This window comes from Asterias rubens, chromosome 4 (assembly GCF_902459465.1).
Source record: "Asterias rubens chromosome 4, eAstRub1.3, whole genome shotgun sequence".
NCBI classification, from domain to species: Eukaryota; Metazoa; Echinodermata; class Asteroidea; order Forcipulatida; family Asteriidae; genus Asterias; species Asterias rubens.
Window position 1 is genome coordinate 15,606,330 of NC_047065.1, and position 18,394 is coordinate 15,624,723.

General features: G+C 39.1%; 1 protein-coding gene across 3 annotated transcripts; it reads left to right on the forward strand.

The window, feature by feature from the left end:
• Window positions 1-61: 61 nt before the first annotated feature.
• Window positions 62-16,619, forward strand: LOC117289023 (amine oxidase [flavin-containing] B-like). Of its 3 annotated transcripts, none has more exons than XM_033769929.1 (18): window positions 62-129; window positions 1,000-1,089; window positions 2,696-2,790; window positions 3,190-3,327; window positions 4,518-4,622; window positions 6,132-6,327; window positions 6,800-6,837; window positions 7,056-7,119; window positions 7,401-7,489; window positions 8,262-8,345; window positions 8,999-9,074; window positions 9,872-9,962; window positions 11,226-11,279; window positions 12,236-12,293; window positions 13,202-13,299; window positions 13,991-14,102; window positions 14,715-14,777; window positions 15,882-16,619. In XM_033769929.1, the coding sequence occupies exons 2-18, from the start codon at window positions 1,032-1,034 to the stop codon at window positions 16,038-16,040; spliced, it is 1,578 nt and encodes a 525-aa protein (XP_033625820.1). In that variant the 5' UTR covers window positions 62-129; window positions 1,000-1,031; the 3' UTR covers window positions 16,041-16,619. The 3 variants fall into 3 exon arrangements, with proteins under 3 accessions (XP_033625820.1, XP_033625821.1, XP_033625822.1); XM_033769930.1 differs by lacking the exon at window positions 62-129 and adding an exon at window positions 148-290; XM_033769931.1 differs by lacking the exon at window positions 62-129 and adding an exon at window positions 441-480.
• The last annotated feature ends 1,775 nt before the right edge of the window (window positions 16,620-18,394 follow it).

Below are 18,394 nucleotides of genomic sequence, written 5' to 3' on the forward strand. Positions count from 1 at the left end.
ACAAGAAAAACCCTGACGTGTCACATGTCTAATCACGTGATTGATCTCGTGTTCACGAGATCCGGATCGATAGATCGCGAGTTTTCAAGATAGGGAATTTAGAGGTCACCACTGTGTGGTGTGGTCCAGGTGAATGTTTTGCCAATTTTAACTATATTGTTTGTTTCTTTCATGCACATTTTAATTCATAAAAGCATTGCTCTCCCCCGTACAGCTATGTTGATACACAATTTATTTTCAAATGGTGCGGTCACTTGTCTTCAAAGAAGTGTGAATTTACACCAAACATGGTAACATTCCCACGGCCACGTACGGACGGGTAGACCATGGGTAGACGTAGTCCATTAGTCGTAGATGATAGAATAGTGCATAGGAAGGAAGGAGTCGCAAGAGTATAAACAATCGATGTCATTTATCACTGTATGAATAGAATGTGTGCACAGCCGGCCAGCCACGACACCAAACAACTTATAGAAATTTGTTTGTGTAACTCTTTGCAGAATACAGATCCTTGGTTTTATTTGGAGCTGTGTTCTACTACTAGTTTACTACTACTATATTTATTAATTACACTAACTCAGCCCTTTTTTATTTATTCATCTGATTCTGACACATCATATCGATTGTTGTCAATTCAATTGATTGATTGCTAGTACAGTCAGTATGATTTATAGGTACGTTCCGCCAGCGGCTATATTTATTATTATTGTCTCCATGTGGAGACGATAGCAGAACGAACCTCATTCAGGGTAGGAGTGTTTGACTGTATACTTCACGGAGGCAACATGGGCGATTGCCTCCCTGCCCCCAGGTCATTGCCTTGGTACCCTTGAAAGTATCAATGCTTCAGTAGTACAATTTACAATTTCCCCAGGGTACCAAGGAGAAAATGCTGTGTGGTGCCCTTGCCCTTTCAAAAACGAAGCATACAGGCCTGACTTTACTCAGTAGAAATTTGTGTATGACAGAGCCTTAGCTATGGTTTCTTTTACTTTGCAGTGATTTCTAGCAAGCTGTGAGTGTGACCATTGATGGGAACCATGTCTAACGGGAAGCGTGATGTCATTGTCATTGGAGGGGGAATCAGCGGTGAGGCCAGAAACTAGATACAGCGTTCTCTCTTAACATTGCCTACATTGTAGTGTGTCAGTGGATTTTAGCTCTGGTGGTGATTAACTGATAAGCAGAGTGTGGGTTTGAGTCCCGGTCGTGACACTAAAACCAATACACTTGTTGGGGGAGGTAGTGTTTTTGACCAGCCAGGCTTCTGTTGGATGATACTCAAGCCTACCCGTATGGACTGTAAAGGGGGTAACCCTGTTTCAGCTCGAGGAGTAGTTGGCATAGGCTCCTGAAAAATACAGTTAAATTGTAGCCCACACTTTGAAGTGGCCTTCTAGCCTTTTGTTTCGGCATGGCGACTTGTATAAACAAAAAATCCTAAAAAACAGTGGTCCTCTGAGGAGCAGTCAAAAGTCACTCCATGTGGTCTGGCTGACAAGTTCAGTGTTAAAAAAGCATAGATTCTATTTTCTTGAAATATAGATGAGTGAAAAAGCTGAGAGACTATAGTTTAATTTTGTTTTTGTTTTTATATTCGCTCCGAAGAAGACTAAATCCACATACAGTGCAGTGCTGAACAGGGGTCCTAGAGGTGGGAGGCAAGTAAAATTCCACTAAGCCAACCCGACAACAGGTCCTGTAGCTATAGAATCTCACTAGACTAAAAGTTTGTAGCAGAGTTCTCTCTCTATAATATAGTTTGCTGAGTGTTTAGGAGGGGTTTGTAATTTTGTGTTGACCCCTTGCACAGAGTGTAATTACACTTGTACAACTTCAAGTGCCTAATCCTGTCCGCCATTTTGGTATTTAAAATTTGCTCTTGGAACTGACTCTTAAACTGGTCGAAATGCTGGACACGCATTTGTGTAATGCACTTCAGGTTATGCAAGGGGTCATTACATTTGCACATTTTCAAAAGGATTGTAGGAAAACACTTAACTGTAGGAATGGTTTAGGGTAACTGGTCAAGTGCTGAACTTACTGGTCAAGTGCTACAATAACTGAACAAGTGCTAAAAATACTGGACTCTAGCTGGTTGTCCAGTTGGTGTTTCAAACCCTGTACATTGTATTTTTGGTGAAACTTGCAATGGGGCAGTCATGAGTTTTCTCAAGTTTCAAGTTGGATTATGTCCTACTGTTAGGACAGTTCATCCAAGATGGACCATGAAATCAAACAATACTTTAAAGGAACAGGACACCTTTGGTAATTATCAAAGACCAGTATCCTCACTTGGTGTATCCCAACATTTGCATAAAATAACAAATCTGTGAAAATTTGACTCAATTGGTCTTTGAAGTTGCAAAAGAATAATGAAGGAAAAAACATCCTTGTCGCACAAGTTGTGTGCTCGCCTAAAAAAGGCTTAAGGCCTAAAGTCTTCTAAAATTTGAGTGAGAAATCACTTCTTTCTCATTGACAATGTTATTGTAGAGGGAGCCGTTTCTCACAATGTGTTATACTATCAACAGCTCCCCATTGCTCAGTACCCAGTTAGTTTTTATGCTTACTGTATGCTTACTGTATTGCCAACAGTGCCAATAGTGTCCAGCGCCTTGAGATCGAGTTCTAATATTTCTAAGTAATGGAGGCTCCAAGTCGTATAATGTTTTCAATATTTCCATTCAAAAAGGTCTCTCTGCTGCCAAACTACTCCAGGAGCAAGGCCAAAATGTTCTGGTGTTGGAGGCCAGGGACAGAGTGGGAGGTCGGACGTACACCTTAAGGGTAAGCTTCTCTCTGCCTTAAACAAATTTTTCAAAGATTAGTCCTATAAATGAAATCTGAATATTGAGCCTTTTCATTGTTTACCGATTCAAGCTGGGGTATTCCTGTTCAATTCATCAAAGTGTGGGTTTAAATCACGATTTGACACTTGTGTCACTGAGGGAGACACTTTATTAAAATTGCTTCTCACAACCCATGGCTAAACGGGTTCCTGTGAGGGCAGAGATGGTTCTTGTGATTGATATAGCGTACTTATTTGGCAGGGAGCTGAGATGGTAGGAAAGAGTTATTGTGGCCCAGTGACCAGCTGCGCTTTGATATGCCCCTAGGTATGTGATTTAAAAGTGCTTTATAAGAACCTAGTTTTGTTGTTATTATGATGACTAAATTGCTCTGCAGGACCCAGCCTTCGAGTATCTGGATGTTGGTGGCACGTACATCGGACCCACTCAAAACAGGATCATCCGTCTGGCCAAGGAATATGGAATCCAGAACCAAATAGTGAACGAGGTGGAAAGAACGATCGAATTCAGGAACGTAAGTCGTGCCCAATTTCATGGCTCTGCTTACCGCCGAATTCTGCGCTTATGATCACCATTCCCCGCTTACTTGCAAGCCCCGAATTTATGCGCTAGCCTTGTAGGCGTAGATGGCCTAGTAACATGGAGTACGCACGCGCAGACACCAAAATTCGCCGCAAACCCCTGAAATAAGCGCAGAATTCCCTGCTTCCAGAAGCACCGATTCTGTGCTTACGGTAAGCAGAGCCATGAAATTGGGCTCCGGTCAGTCTCGATACTTGTGTCCTTAAACAAGCCCTCCCAGCAGTACAAAGGGGTACTAATGAGAGCTGTGGAGTAACCTGCGACGGACTGGCATCCTGTCCAGGGGAAAAAGAAATACTCATATTCAGTCAGTTGCAGTGGACACTATAGGTAATTTCTCAAAATAGTTATATCCATAAAAACTTACTTGTTAACGATCAATGGAGAGTTGTTGATAGTATAAAATATTGTGAGAAACAGCTCCCTCTGAAGTATGTAGTTTTTGAGGTAATTTTCCACGAGTTTGATTTTGAGACCTCGGAATTAGATTTTGAGGTCTCGAAATTAAGCATCTGAAAGCACACAACTTCGTGTGACAAGAGTAACTCGCAACTTCGACGACCAATTGAGTTCAAACTTTCACAGGTTTGTTATTTTGTGCATATGTTGAGATACACCAAGTGAGAAGACTGGTCTTTGACAATTACCACTAGTGTCAAGTGTCTTTAATGCCTAATAAAAACCTGATGTGCGTATGTGCTATGTTGAGGAGAGAACCAGACCATGCAGATGAACAACGAGCATCGAAGATGGTTCCATGTTCATGTGTGGTTGCGGATGTGGTCAATGGTTGGTACACCAAACGCTTCGGGATCGGATAGAAGAAATGTTCCATTTTATCGTAACTGGATAACCATAGTTGAGAACTGCACGGCAGCCAAAGGAAGAAAACAGCACGGCAACGGACATGAGGAGGTGAATTTTTCCAGGTGTACATCGGCAAATAAGATGGTCGGGCCGTGCGTGGCCGCTATGAATTTTTAGGTCTGGATGTAACGGGTACTCGGATCAAAATAAACATCGGGTACCCGAAAGAAAATTACCCAAATAACCACAGTCCTATTAAATAAACACTGGCAGGATGGCTCGGGATAGACTTGACCTTTTTACTTTTATTTGCAGGGGAAGTCACATCCCTTTAGGGCCGCTTTACCAGTGTTTCCCAGTTTCCTTGCTATGCTGGATACCAACTATGCCTTAAGGCTCTTTGACTCCTATGGAGAGACGGTAAGCATCTTTCCTTAATTCTTAACAAAGATATTGTATTGACCCCTTGCACGCGGGTCACACGCGGCGGCTGATGCCACGCTCACCATGTTGGTGGTCAATAGGCTTACGTGTAAACGCCGCGTCACCTAAAAACGCGCACTTCACTGAATAACACACGTTGACATTGACCACCAAAATGGCGCATCCAAGATTATTCTGATGATGGCGTCAGGTGAAATGGGTCAATATGGGATTTGAGGCATTGTCCTTTCAACCAATCAGAGCGTTGACTGACTCTCCACTGAAACCCTCTGAACCCCTATAAATAGGCCAATTTCTCTCACTTCTCTTCAGTCTCCTGACGATGACTAGAGCGAGCTATTCCAAACGTTGAGACCAATTAAGAACTCACTCCATGGTAGTGCATTAAAAAACGATCCTATAAGCTAAACTAGTAGTCCTAGCAAACTTTCTACCCTCCGCCCAGGTAGTAGTTTCAAAGCAGGACAGTTAGAACTGAGAAGTCTCCCGAAAAATGTGAAAAAATCTACTCCGCGGTAGCAAGATGGTTCTCTACAAGAACAAACTCTACCCGGGAAGTAGGTATACACATGGTTATTAATTTTGGTTTTTACCCATACACCGATGTGTGTTAGCACTGTATACTCAGTACTTTCCCGAGTCCTGTGAAAAATATATCACAGGCATGTTACTCGGGTGGGATTCGAACCCACGACCCTTGCATTTCTAGAGCAGTGTCTTACCAACTAGACTACCGAGGTTGCCCGGCAGCTAGAGGCAGTTCGAATCCTATGTTTTGGCAGCGGGTACTGCAACGATATAAAATAGATGTTAAATTTGCATCGGGGATAAAGAATATTAATTTTGGTTTTTACCCATACACCGATGTGTGTTAGCACTGTATACTCAGTACTTTCCTGAGTCCTGTGAAAAAATATATCACAGGCATGTTACTCGGGTGGGATTCGAACCCACGACCCTTGCATTTCTAGAGCAGTGTCTTACCAACTAGACTACCGAGGTTGCCCGGCAGCTAGAGGCAGTTCGAATCCTATGTTTTGGCAGCGGGTACCGCAACGATATAATAGATGTTAAATTTGCATCGGGGATAAAGAATATTAATTTTGGTTTTTACCCATACACCGATGTGTGTTAGCACTGTATACTCAGTACTTTCCCCGAGTCCTGTGAAAAATATATCACAGGCATGTTACTCGGGTGGGATTCGAACCCACGACCCTTGCATTTCTGGAGAAGTGTCTTTATAGCAGTGTCTTTATAGAGCAGTGTCTTTATCCCCGATGCAAATTTAACATCTATTATATCGTTGCGGAACCCGCTGCCAAAACATAGGATTCGAACTGCCTCTAGCTGCCGGGCAACCTCGGTAGTCTAGTTGGTAAGACACTGCTCTAGCACTGCACTACACAAGCATACAATATTTTTTAAATTTTTTATCACAAACACAATTAAAGTGTATTCAGGGTTGTTTTGCCTGTATTATAGATTCCAGCCGCAGCACCTTGGGACGCGCCAAGGGCGGTAGAGTGGGACAGCATGACCGTCCAATCATGGATGGACGCAAACTGCTGGTGCGAGTTCAGCAAGAATTCCATTGATCTTATCGTGAGGGCGGCCTTCGCCACCGAGTCCTGCAATCTGTCTTTCCTGTTCTTCCTCTGGTACATCAAGGTTGGTGGAGGTAGGCAACAAGTACTACAGGGGCTGTAAACAACTATGAACATTTGTTGGGAGGGAGTGGGTCTTGAGAACAGCCTGAAATTAGGAAAAATACTAAAAAAACTACATGCCTGTTAAAGACACTGGGGTGGATTTCACAAAGAGTTAGGACTAGTCCTATCTCGAGTTAGGACCAGTTACTCGTCCTAACTTAGGACTATCCATGCAATTTGTATATCTCCTAGGACTAGTCCTAACTTTTTGTGAAATTGACCCCTGGACACTATTGGTAATTGTCAAACACTAGTCTTCTCACTTGCTGTATCTCAACATATGCATAACCATCGACCTCCCCCCCAATACTTGTTACCAAGTAAGGTTTTATGCTATTAAACATTTTGAGTAATTACCAATTGTCTCCACTGCCTTTAATATGTTAGTATTAATATTATCCAGTTAGACAATAAATTTCTTGGTTTATTGATTTTTTACAGGTGTACTTCGATTCATGTCTACCACAGACGGTGGTCAGGTTAGTTGCAACTTGTATTATTTCAAAGGAAGTTCATTCTCAATATTTTTTTTTTTTTCAACAGCTGCAGTGCTTTTAACCAAGTAAATATTTATTGCCTTTAATTTTGGGGATACTTACCAATTTTTGACGCTACACTTAAGTGAAAAGACAAAACTTTGTATTCCTTATACTACCTCCTTCATGGACAATGACTTAATATTTCTGTTAATGATTAGGAAAGAAAATTTGTTGGCGGTTCGATGCAAGTGAGTGAGCGTATTGCGCAGCAACTTGGTGAAGGTAAGCTGTTGCACGTACCATGGCCCAATTTCATAGAGCTGCTTAAGCAGAAAATATTGCTGAACAGTTCTCCTGCTTAGCAGGATACCAGTCACTAGTTTGACTGGTTTCTCTGTGTGAAATGCTGCAACCCTTTTTGAAAAACGGCATTAGATTTAGTTTATTATGTGAGCCAGGATAATTAAAGAAATCAGATTTTGATCAATTCAATTTAATTTGACATCCAAGTCCGTATTGTTAGGAAGCAATTGTGTCATTATTTGTGATCACTCATTCCGCAGATAGCGTCTTCCTAAACCATGTGGTAGCAAGTGTGGAACAAACCAACGATGGTGTTAAAGTAACAACTAGAGACGGTGGAGTATTTGAGGTAGAGTATTTTAAGGCAGTGGACACTATTGGTAATTACTCAAAATAATTACTAGCATAAAACCTTACTTGGTGACGAGTAATGGGGAGAGGTTGTTATTTTATGCATGTTGAGATACAGCAGGTGAGAAGACTGGTCTTTGACATTTACCAATATAGTCCAGTGTCTTTATGTGTTAGACTAATTTAATAAGTGTGTGACTTTGACTGATGTTTTGTTTATAAGCTCTTGCATTGTTGCAGATTTAAATAAAAAGTTCCTGGTTAAAAAAGTTGCTTTTTGCCCTGCCTTTATAAAAAAAGGGAGGAATGTAGTGTAGTCGCTTTAAGTCGTGTGCCACTTTAAGCTTTGCGCATGCGCTTTTGAGTTGTTGTATTCAGTTATAAGAGTTGAGTTGTTAGTAAGAGTTCGTTCCAGCCATGGAGCAAACGTACAACAACACTTGCGTCAGTCATTTTAGGGATTAGGACATAAAACTTGTATAGCATAGCAAAATGCTACACAATATCAGGTGCTACTCAAATTTCACCATTTGCTGTACTCAATATCAGCATTCAGTGTGCACAAATAATTCAGTCTGCTGGACAAAGGTTTCCCCTGTAATCCAGTCCCAACCAGCATTGCAACCATCGGAAAAATGGCATTTATTTATTTTTGTAAGCGCTGTGATTTAGTTTTCTAAGTAGAGCGTATTTTAAGTGCCGTTTATTATTATTATTATTATTTATAAATGCTTGTATTGTTATTATTTTTGTCTGTGTTGTCTTTACAGGCAACCTACTTGATAAGCGCAATGCCGATGGCACTTCTTGGACGGATCGTTTTTCAACCCCCCCTTCCTTGTTTAAAGAGTCAGGTAATGTTCTATATCTCATTACAAATATTTGGGAAAATCCACCTTCTAACAAACCCCCGAATTATTACTATTGTTATTATTACTATTATTATATATTTCTGGAAACCAAGGATGCCCCATAAGTGAACTTATAGGCAGTGGACGCTATTGGTAATTACTCAAAATAATTATCATCATAAAACCTTTCTTGATTACGAGTAATGGGGGGGGGGGAGTTGATAGTATAAAACATTGTGAGAAACAGCTCCCTCTGAAGTGACGTAATTTTCCACGAATTTGATTTCGAGACCTTAGAATTTGAGGTCTCAGAAAGCACACAACTTCATATGACAAGGGTATTTTTTTCTTTCATTATTATCTCGCAACTTAGACGACCGATTGAGCTCAAATTTTCAAAGGTTTGTTATGTTATGCATGTTAAGATACACCAAGTGAGAAGACTGGTCTTTGACAATTACAAATAGTGTCCACTGTCTTTAATCACTGTAAATTGCAAGCCTAAGACAACCTGTGAACAAGGGTGCTTGCTATGTACATGCATGTTTGCCAACCCTGGTGTTCCTAGCTAAGTGTTCCCCTTCATATTCAAACGTTGTTTTCAGTTTTTTACCACAAATTGTGTTGCTTTGATTTTGATTTGTGTATGATCACAGCTGATTCAGCGAATGCCAATGGGCTCCGTTATCAAGACCTTTGTGTTTTACAAGACAAATTTCTGGAGGAATTTAGGTAAATATTAAACTTATTGTTGTTAGACTGTCTGATACATTGTATACTCAGCCCTTCGTATAGATGATTCGACTTTAGACAGACATTTAAAAAAGAAACAAGTAGGTTATAGGTTAACTTATACCTGCCCAATTACAGTATTTCTTGTAAAACACACAAAAGTAGCATAGTGCCCAACTTCGGGAAACTTGTACATTGCCAAGAAGTAAGTGTCTTTTTTGTATATAACCTTATTTACTTGTGATAAGAAAGGGGAACATGGCAAAATGTATATTACATTAGAGACAGTGGACACTATTGGTAATTTGGTCTATTTTCTTAGTTAACAGTTAGTCATCATTTCTCTGTCATTTGTTATTCTTTTTGTAAAGGCAGTGGAAACTATTGGTAATCACTCAAAATAATTATTAGCAAAAACCTTACTTGATAACGAGTAATGGGGAGCTGTTGATAGTAATAAAAAACATCGTGAGAAACGGCTCCCTCTGAGGTAACGTAGTTTTTCGAGAAAGAAGTATTTTTCCAAGAATTTGATTTTGAGGCCTCAGAATTAGATTTTGAGGTCTCGAAATCAAGCATCTGAAAGCACGCAACTTTGGTGACAAGGGTGTTTTTTCTTTCATAGTTATCTCGCAACTTCGACGACCAATTGAGCTCAAATTTTCACAGGTTGGTTATTTTATGCATATGTTGAGATACACCAAGTGAGAAGACTGGTTTTGACAATTACCAATAGTGTCCATCAGTGTCTTTAAATAATAGTTTCCTGTTTTGTTTTTTTGTATTTGGATTTCTAGATTTCAATGGAATAGTTCTTGGCACTGAGGGTCCCGTAAGTGGTTCATTTGAGGAAATAAAACCTGATGGTTCTCATCCAGCCATTGTGGGGTACGTTTTATTCATGGACAATCATCTCTCAAACGGGCTGCTTGACGCATTCAAACTGTTGGGGTGTCTGATTGATTGATTGTTTGTTTGTATAAATGATCTTCCCATCAAAGAAATCTGGCAAACTCTCATAAGGGTATCAACGCCAAGCCGGTGTCAGATGCAATTGTGTCCGCCATGCAATACTGTCCGCTCTGGACATTTGTGCATATGCAATTGTGTCCGGGCTATGCAAAAACCGTCCGGTGGACATGTAGGCCTACCTGACATCCCACAGTCTACTGACACACCCTACACCTGTACACAGGGCACTATCACATAATGGGCAACTCACACAATAGACTTATCATGCTGCCTCCATCTTGGTCATCTACCTCGTATCGGATAACAATAATGAATGCTAATAATCATTTTGCAAATAGGAACCAGGCTATTTTGTTCTTCCAGCCTCGGTTTAGTAACATTGATATAAATGGGAGAAATTCAAAATGGCTGCACCATGACAAGGGTCCATAGCCTGAGCCAACTGACCACAGGTCTCCCATCAAGAGAATCAATCGGAGCGGTGAATTCATATCTCTTAAGTCTCCTGACAATGACTAGAGCAAGCTAGTCGAGTCCAATAAGAACTCACTCCGCCGTGGTGAAGTTCATAATGATCCTATAAGCTAAAGTAGTAGTCCCAGCCAATGTTCGACCTTCCGCCCAGATAGTAGTTCAAAAGCAGGACAGGATTTATGTCACCGTGGTCAAGTGGTTAGACTGCAGGGCTTGTAATTTAAAGGTTGTGGGTTCAAATCCCCAGCTAACTGCTGATTTCACAATGACTAGAATAAATGTGGCGTCTAGTTACTGAATAAAAATTTCTTGATTTGTGTAATTTATAATCATAGACGTTAAATCAATGTTTGTATGGGCTGGCTTTTGCCAGCTTGGTGTTTATATTCCTTTGTGAGAGTTTGCCGAGTTCCCTTGATGGGACAAATGAACAGTTTTCCAGAACGGAGAAGTCTCCTGAAAATCTACTCCACGGTAGTAGAATATATAGCAACACAGTTCTCTAAAGAACAAAAATCTACCTGGCAAGTAGACACACACACGGTGTTACCGCCAACCAAATTTATATTGACATTCAATTGATAAATACTTAGTACAGATATGTTGTTTCTTTAAAATATATTGTTGGCTTTAAAATATGTTGTTTTGAAACATTTCCCTCGATTGTTATCACTAATTAATGAGTATCTTAACTAAACTTTATAGGTTTGTCAACGGAGCAATGGCAAGAAAATACTGTTTACAAACAAGAGAAGAAAGGTATGATATGATTTATAACTCAACTCTAGAAGATACTTGTAAAATAGGCCTGAAATTTCATACTGGTCTTACTAGTAATAATAATCGTGTGTATTTATTAATGCTTGTATAAGCCAAGAAGGTCCTGTAGAGAGCAGGGCTAAAAAAATTGGGAAAATCCACAAGACCCAGGGGTGGATTTCACAAAGGTAGTCCTAACTTAGGATTAGTCCTAGGCAATGCTAAGAGATAGGACCAATCCTAAGTTAGGATGAGTTACCTGTCCTAACTTAGGACCAGTCCTATCTCTTTTCATTGCATAGGACTAGTCTAGGACCAGTCTTATCTCGAGTTAGGACCAGTTACTCGTGCTAACTTAGGACTAACCATGCAATTTGTATATCTCCTAGGACTAGTCCTAATTCTTTATGAAATCGACCCCAGGTGTGGATTTCACAAAGGTAGTCCTAACTTAGGACTAGTCCTAGGCAATGCTAAGAGATAGGACTGGTCCTAAGTTAGGACCAGTAACTCATCCTAACTTAGGACTGGTCCTATCTCTTAGCATTGCCTAGGACTAGTCCTAAGTTAGGACTACCTTTGTGAAATCCACCCCAGGACTTGTAGCTCAAAATCTTTTGACCAGATTTGATTAACAAGACCAGAATCAAACGAAAACAGACTAGAATCAAAAGGAAACAAAATCTTGTCATCTCAACTGTTTTATTCGAACAAACAAGAGAAGATTGATCTCAACTGTTTCATGGGTGATACTCAGTAAGATCAAGAGATTTTTGTGAGACCCAAACTCAACATTTGAGTTTGAAGTGGACCTGCTACCCTTCCAAAATTGGTGCACTGGGTGTATGCATGCTAGGGCCATACATTCTTTTGAGACAAAATGTTTAACTGGAAAAAAAATTACCCCTGTCTTGAGTTTACATTATAACTGTATCTGATCATTTGTTTGAACCTAGGAAGCAAGCCATCTGCGAGTACTATGCAAAAGCATTTGGATCCGAAGAAGCATTGCATGTAAGTACCTCTATTACAAAATGAATAAAAGAGCAGGCGAGAAGGTCTTAAATGGCCATTTAAAACCGGCAGGGTTGTTGCTGCGTGGTAAAGGATTGAGCCGAAGGTGAGGTCCTTTGGCACAACCTTAAAGACACTGGACACTATTGGTAATTGTCAAAGACTAGTCTTCACAGTTAATGTATCTCAACAGATGCAAATAATAACAAACCTGTGGAAATTTGAGCTCAATCGGTCGTCGAAGTTGTGAGATATTAATGAAAGAAAAAACACCCTTGTCACACGAAGTTGTGTGCTTTCAGATGCTTGATTTCGAGACCTCAAAATCTAATTCCGATGTCTCGAAATCAAATTCTTGGAAAATTACTTCTTTCTCGAAAAACTACGTTACCTCAGAGGGAGCCGTTTCTCACAATGTTTTTTTTACTATCAACAGCTCCCCATTACTCGTTATCAAGTAAGGTTTTTGCTAATAATTATTTTGAGTAATTACCAATAGTGTCCACTGGCTTTACAAAAAGAATAACAAACGACAGAGAAATGATGACAAACTGTTAGCTAAGAAAATAGACCTCAAAATCTAAATCTGAGGTCTCGAAATAAAATTTGTGGATAATTACTTCTTTCTCAAAAACTACGTCACTTCAGAGGGAGCTGTTTCTCACAGTGTTTTATACTATCCACCTGTCCCCATAACTCGTTATCAAGAAAGGTTTTATGCTAATATAATTGTTTTGAGTAGTTACCAATAGTGTCCACTGCTTTTAAGAGCTTTTTTAAATTGGCAGTTTAAGACTGTTTCACCACTCTCCCATTCATAGATACCTTTCGGTTTAAAACAACCAAAACCCTTAGTTGAGGTCAGTTGATCATCCTTTTTGTACAGTGTTTTCTTTGTCTTTTTGCAGCCTATTAACTACGTAGAACAGAACTGGATGGAAGAGGAGTTCTCTGGGGGCTGCTACATGTCCTCCATGGCACCCGGTGTCTTCACCCAGTTCGGCAGGTAAAGGCCAATAGGCGTCATCAGGGATATACCTTTTATTGTTGGAACTGTTTGATTGTTTTAGTCCAATATAAATGTTCACATATTATGTATACAATAAAACCAACCTGTCACTGCCTGTGAAAGTTTCATTTTCAAAAGGTGGTCGCACTTCTCTGATTAAATTTTTGGGGGCATGATAACTGACATCTTTACACATAACCACATTACTTCGAAGTGAAAAGTTTCTCAAAAACCTTTATACTGTCGAAATTGAAAGCTGCTGTATAGGCTTCTAACTAAACGTTTATATGGCCATTAATGATCAGATTGTGTATTCCTTTTTCGGGACTGAACTTACTGCGTTGACATAACCGCTCCGAAGTTTCATCAACTATCTCAAAAACGGGACCGTGTTAGGGTTAATGTGAACTTATACATTTATAAAGGAGTAAAACAATTGACAGTTCCAAAAACCAAAGGTACAGCCACCTCTCATTAAAACAAGATTGCTGGAACTCGCCGAATTACATGTACCTTTGTATAACAGGAATGTGTCATACATGTAAGAGGAATGCAAAACAAAGAAATACAAAGAAAACATTTGATTCAAGACTTCAGAATGCAAGAACCTCTACTTCACACTGCTCTTTATAACGAGAGCTGACTGTATACTTTTCCTTAAAGATCTGTTTCATTGTTCATCTTTCAGAGTACTCCGTGAGCCTTTTGGGAATGTTTACTTTGCTGGGACAGAGACGGCCGACTGTTGGGCTGGTTATATGGAAGGAGGGGTGCAAGCTGGAGAGAGGGCTGCCAGAGAGGTATGTTAAAGGAACATTACAGAATTGGTTTTTGCTAACAAAACAGTTACCGGCAGTGTAAGCACTTTATGTAATCCACCATATACATAAACTGACAAACCTGTAGAAGTTTGAGATAAATCGGCAATCCAGGTCTTGAGAAAATATTTAAAAACCGATTACACATTTTGCATGACATCGATAAAAAATAAAAAAGAACTCCAAACAGGAAATAAGTTTTTTAGGGATGTTTTCAAAGCATCATTAGATCGTGTAAGTTTACTGTAAATCTGTGATCCTAGACAAATTTTGTTATTGCTAATTCTGTGATGTTCCTTTAACTCACTTAGGATTCATGCTTCACAGTCAAGTTGGCTTCTAATTGCCTTGCCTTCCGCCTCTAGGACCCTGGTTCAAATCACGCCAGGGCCTTACCTGGATTGGGTTTACAGTCCCTATCTGCCCCGGCGTGGGGGTTTTCCCTGGAATAATTCTATAAAAACTATAAAATGTCCATTGAAGACATCGTTCCAAAGGTAACAATTGTATATAGGCTTCAACCACTGGTATTTTCTGGATGATTCGGAAGACAAGTATAAATCAACAAATTATTTATCAATCATTTATTTTTAGGTACTCCACCGTAAGGGACTTATTTCAAAAGACGAAGTATGGCAAGAGGAACCAGAATCATTGGTAAATACCTTAAACAATGATATCATTCTAAGTATTGTTTGTTTCTTTACATTTTAGACCCCTTGCAATACACACATCGTACTCACATGTGCCTATCCTGGGTGTCATTTTGGGTGTCAAAATCGTATACAAACATGCACTAAAGGGAATTGACACCCAAAATTATGCGCAAAGCCAAAGCCCAGAAGTCTCCTCATTCCCAATCTTATTAAGACACTGGACACTATTGGTAATTGTCAAAGACCAGTCTTCTTACTTGGTGTATCTCAACATATGCATAAACGAACAAACCTGTGAAAATTTGAGCTCAATCGGTCGTCGTAGTTGCGAGACAATAATGAAAGAAAAAACACCCTTGTCGCACCATGGTCACGCAAAGTTGTGTGCTTTCAGATGCTTGATTTCGAGACCTCAAATTCTAAATCTGAGGTCTCTCAATCAAATTTGTGGCTAGAAAACTACGTTACTTCAGAGGGAGCTGTTTCTCACAATGTTCTATGCTATCAATCTCTCCCCATTACTAGTCATCAAGAAAGGTTTTATGGTAATGATTTTTTTTTAGTAATTACCATAGAGTTATATATAAGAACTAGAGGGCGCACTAGTCTATATACGCGCTCCGGCATGTGCGCAGGCGGCCATTTTCTAAGTTGACAAAACTGGCATCTCACAGCATGTGTTTGTGCGGCCATTTTCTAAGTTGAACAAACAGCATCGCGTGAGCATTCAATAAAAAAAATTCAAACATGTATTTACTATTCAACGCGCGTGCAGAATGATGCGCTTGTCACCTTGCGGTCCCGTGGAGTTTGTGCACGAACTATCACTCATGCGCCCTCTAGTTCTTATATATAACTCTATGGTAATTACCAATAGTGCCTTTAAGGCCACATGTCAACAATCAGAGCATATTGATCGAAGCATCCAGTTTTTCTCAGAAACAACACTACTCAAAAGAGATTTACCCCGCCATGCAATATTGCAAAATCTACAGATAGATAGTACTTACCTCCTTAGTCCTGTGAAAAAAAAAGGAGAGAAAAAAAAACCTTTTTTTTTATCTTTCAACCACGTGCTGTTTTTTGTGTCACCCTTTCAATGTAGGAAATTCCCGCAAAGCCATTTTATGAAAGTCCTTTGGAGAAAATGTTGCCGTCAGTTCCAGGTTTTTTCAAGTTGTTTGCCAGCATGACAACGCTGACAGCCATTGGTGTTGTGGCTTACGTTTACCGAGACAAAGTTCAGGAAGTTTTCAAGCAGTGATGAAACAGTCTTCAAGAAGTCTTGCAATTACAAGGTTGTGGGTTCGAATCCTACCAAGCTAACCGCTGATGACTATAGAATAAGAATGGTTTGTCTAGTTGCCGATTTACAGTTTCTTGATTTGTGCAGTTTATATTAAAGACAATAAACCAATGTTTGTAAGAGAGAGATTGGCTGTTCGACCTAGGGGTTTTATATACCCTTGCGGGAGTTGGCCGAGTTTTCTTGACGGAATGATCATCTAAACAAATAAACAAAATTGAAAATGATTGCTTTCAACAAATGTACTGACTCAGCCACAAGATTTGAATAGGCCCTTATCATGCTCCCACCGGGTCAGATTTCCTGTATCCAATAACAGTTAGGAGTATATATATTTTTGTTTAATTTTGGAGAAAAAATTGTAGCTTTTGAGTTTATGAAATAATGATGATTCTTTTTAATTTAAAATGTAATTGTGAATAATTTGATTATGGCGATTATGAAATAATCTTGATTATGAAATATTCTTAATTGTGATAATCCCAGACATAGTATCGGCTTGTGATTTGTCTTATATTTTTACTAGAAAGCATAGAATAAGAATGAGCCGAGTCGACAAACACTCATTTTACTTGAGCAAATATTTTATTCTCAAATTGTAATTATGCAGTTTTTAAAGCAATTACAAAATTAGAGAGGTATTCTTTGTCAAATTTAAAGTAAAACATAATGTATGCCAAAACCAAAGAAAATAGAAAGTGTAATGCACCACATTCAAAGCTGGACAGCTTATTGTGAAGGCTAAGTATTATTACAATTTCATTGTTCAATTTTGTTTATGAGGTAATCTTCAAATATATTTTCGGATATGATTTTGATATGTTGTTTAATGATTTCCATAACTTGATAAAGACCCGCTTTAGGTTCCAATGGGTTTTCCGTTGCAAAATGGAAACATTATTTAAAAGAAGATCATTCACTCTCTATTTTCTGTCACAGAAACAGTTGAAACTTTACCTTCCATTTTAGCCAGTTTCATTATTTTCAGGGATGTTGCTTGTGTAGCTACTTACTTTTTCAGGACAGTGTAGGCCAGCTATTATTGTTTAATTGAAGGTTTATATTGGAATGGATATAAATCAAATTGAATCCATTGTGGGTTTTTGGATAGGTTTGAGTTTTTTTCATTAAAAAAAATAAAAATGGTAATTATTATTAATAAGGTCTTATGCTTGATTTTTAAATTAGATTTAGAAATGATATTTTAAGATGCCATGTGCGCGAGTATTTCGATGTTGAGATTTATATAATATTTTGGCTAAATTGAATAGCTGTATTTTTAGATACCAGTTTTAATCAATAAAAAAATACATATAAACCCTAAAATGTATACAGTTGTTTTCATTTACTGAATAGCAATGATACAATAAAAAACATATACCATGGGGGTGAGAGCATGGTGAGAGTTACTACCTCCATGCAAAATACACTAAATTTAAAATGTACGACACTTTTATAGACACCTTTGGTAACAAAGATCATCTCAACATGTATAAAATAACACGTTTTGTGAAAATGTTTACTCAAGTTGGGAGGGGGGGGGGGGTAATATTAGAAAGTATGTGTGTGTGTGGGGGGCGGGTAACAGGCTCATCCAGGGGCTGAAAACTCTTGACTGCTTTTACATTGTAGTCAATTAAGAAACACAGAGGATGATAAGAAATATTTTCAATGAAAAAAAGAATGATCACCACATTACAATTGGCATTGAAATTGCAAAAGCTGAATCGGCAAAAAGCAAAATGACTTTTGCAACTTCAGTGCCAATTATTGCAATGTGTGGTGTTGTTTTGTAAAAAAAAAAAAATCGCTTCACATTATTTCAAGGAAAAGGGCGCCACCGATTGGAAATGAATTAAACTAGTAAGGCCAGGGAACAGCCGTCTGATTCAAAGCGTCCTTTGATTTCCCTTATTTGGAGATAAACAGTGACGTCATTGTGTATCCAAAGGTCACTGACCTTACGATATGTTTTCCGACTGGGATGGTACCCGTTGCAAAAATAAACAAATACCATGCAGTGCTTGCAAATAGTTCACAGGGACGCGGGGTGGCACCCGTCTAAAAATGTTACAGCGCTTTTAGAGAACTAGAAATGAAGAAAAAGGACGTTGGACTGGAGCTAGTTTGATACGAAAATTACGACATTGAATAAAGTGCAAACTTGAGAGGATTTCGTTTTCAAGTAAAGGTGTTGCCAAGGTGTTGACCGGCTGTAGGCATAGGGGTGAGGTGAGATTTACTTTTATAAATAGTTACAGATACTTTTTAGTATTGAGAATAGATGTTGTTTTGTTATTAAATAAAATAAA

What these genes read in the sequence shown, in the direction of transcription:
- LOC117289023 (XM_033769929.1), top strand. Translation starts at nt 1,032, where the DNA reads ATGGGAACCATGTCTAACGGGAAGCGTGATGTCATTGTCATTGGAGGG. An exon ending in TCTCATCCAGCCATTGTGGG is followed by an intron (nt 9,963 to 11,225) that starts GTACGTTTTATT and finishes TAAACTTTATAG; the next exon opens with GTTTGTCAACGGAGCAATGG. An exon ending in GATCCGAAGAAGCATTGCAT is followed by an intron (nt 12,294 to 13,201) that starts GTAAGTACCTCT and finishes GTCTTTTTGCAG; the next exon opens with CCTATTAACTACGTAGAACA.